The 1,876-nt window shown below is 40.3% G+C and overlaps 1 protein-coding gene across 1 annotated transcript; it reads right to left on the reverse strand.

Moving 5' to 3' along the window:
* Positions 1-245: 245 nt before the first annotated feature.
* Positions 246-1,606, reverse strand: LOC117803556 (olfactory receptor 51I1-like). The gene is made up of 2 exons (XM_034667720.1): positions 1,502-1,606; positions 246-1,333 (listed from the first exon to the last, which is right to left on the reverse strand). Exons 1-2 carry the CDS (start codon positions 1,591-1,593, stop codon positions 823-825), a joined length of 603 nt encoding a protein of 200 aa, XP_034523611.1. The 5' UTR covers positions 1,594-1,606; the 3' UTR covers positions 246-822.
* Between the last annotated feature and the right edge of the window lie 270 nt (positions 1,607-1,876).

Here is a 1,876-nt window from a genome sequence, read left to right on the forward strand (position 1 = left end):
AAACGCTATATACTTATATCTTCAACTAAATATGAAACCTAAATTAATACAACCTGAGAAAATCAAGTATACATTACATAAATGGTAGATTTTAGGTACCTGCTTTGCTGCATTTTTTCCTTAATCTTCTGCTGAATTTTTGTGCCATGTGGGGCTTATATCAGCATGGTTTCAGAAAAAGAATCATAAAATATAAACAGATTTAAATAAAAATTATGATAATTATGAAAATAAACCTTCCTTTCTCTGATTCAGAATATTTCCCTCTATAATATCTCAAACTCCCCAAAGATAATAAATGTCTGTATAACAATATAAATATTTTATTCTAAATCAGATTTCAGCCATATAGCTACATAGGAGGGAGTCTCAGATAAAAATATCTGTAGGATTGTTTAGACTGAAATGGGCTCATAGGTAAGTGATGTAAACACCAGGAATGAGAAATGTAAGTGAAGGTGAAAGGGGCTATAGGAATCTTTCTTGATCTAGTATTTCAAACTAGAGGGGAATATTGTATTTCTAGAAATATTATGATAAAACCATATAGAGATGTACCTAAGAAAGTGCCTCAGCACACATGAAAATAATGTCTGTGGTCCTTTTTTTTTTTCAATATCCCTGGTAACTTTCAATCAATCCCTCAAAGGATCCCACTCTGTTCCGTCATCCTACCTTAAGTACAAACAGTCTACGTAGTGCCCTTCTAATGTTTTGTTTTCACACTATAAACCAGAGGGTTGAGGACAGGTGTGAGGAAAAGGAAAATGTTGGACATAGTGACATGGGGGAGAGGGGAGTGGCATTTGCCTATCCTGTGCATCAGGGGTAAGACAATAAGTGGGACATAGAAAATGAGGACAGTGACAATATGGGAGATGCATGTGTTGAGTGCCTTAAGCCATCCTTCCCTGGAAGCAACGCCCAGAATTTCTTCAAGATCAAAGTATAAGACAGAACAATAAAGACAGAGTCAACACCAAAGGAGCAGAGAATCAATGCCCGCCCATAAATGATAGTCACACGAATGGACGCACAAGCTAGCTTCAACACGTCAGGGTGGAAGCAGAACGAGTGGGTTAGGATGATGTTCTTACAGAAGGGAAGCCGTTTGAGCAGGATGGGCAAGGGGGCCACCAGTGCCACTCCTCGAGCCACAGCAGCCAATCCCATCTGAATAATGCAGGAATGCATCAGGACAACAGTGTAGCTCAGTGGGTTGCATATGGCAACAAAGCTGTCAAAAGCCATGGCCAGCAGGATGGCTGACTCCGTGGAAGAGAAGGTGTGGAAGAAGAACATCTGAGCCAGGCAACCGTGGAACTCAATCCTTCTGTGGTTGAAGAGAAAGACACTAAGCACAGTAGGCAGTGTAGATGCTGACATGTCTATGTCAGTGGCTGCCAACAGGGACAGGAACACACACTGAGGCTCGTGAAGGCTGGGATTCTTGTGTATTATGTGAATAATGATGCTGTTCCCCAGGATGGCAATTACATACATGATGCCCAGTGGGATGGAGATCCAGATGCAAGACTCCTCTAGCCCCGGGATTCCTGAAAGAAGGAAGAGGTGGCTGGTAGTAGGTGCCATTGAACGTAGACATGATGCTAAACCTAAAAGAGAGAACAGGTGTAGGAAAATCAAGTCATACATTAATTCAAGTTCGTTCAATGGTTCAAAAGAGAGTCTAGAGGCAGTAGCAAACTAATTATCTGTTGCATGCAGAATGAATTGAATAGGGTAGAATTCAGTTTAATTCAAAAAGCCTGTATAAGTAATTTTTAGGTGATTTATAACTGCTACCTTGTGGGCGATTTTGTTGATGTAATAGTAGTCTCTAGATACACTACCAGACAAACGAAGAAAGTTTTGA

Source organism: Ailuropoda melanoleuca, chromosome 8, assembly GCF_002007445.2.
Source record: "Ailuropoda melanoleuca isolate Jingjing chromosome 8, ASM200744v2, whole genome shotgun sequence".
In the NCBI taxonomy this organism is placed as follows: Eukaryota; Metazoa; Chordata; class Mammalia; order Carnivora; family Ursidae; genus Ailuropoda; species Ailuropoda melanoleuca.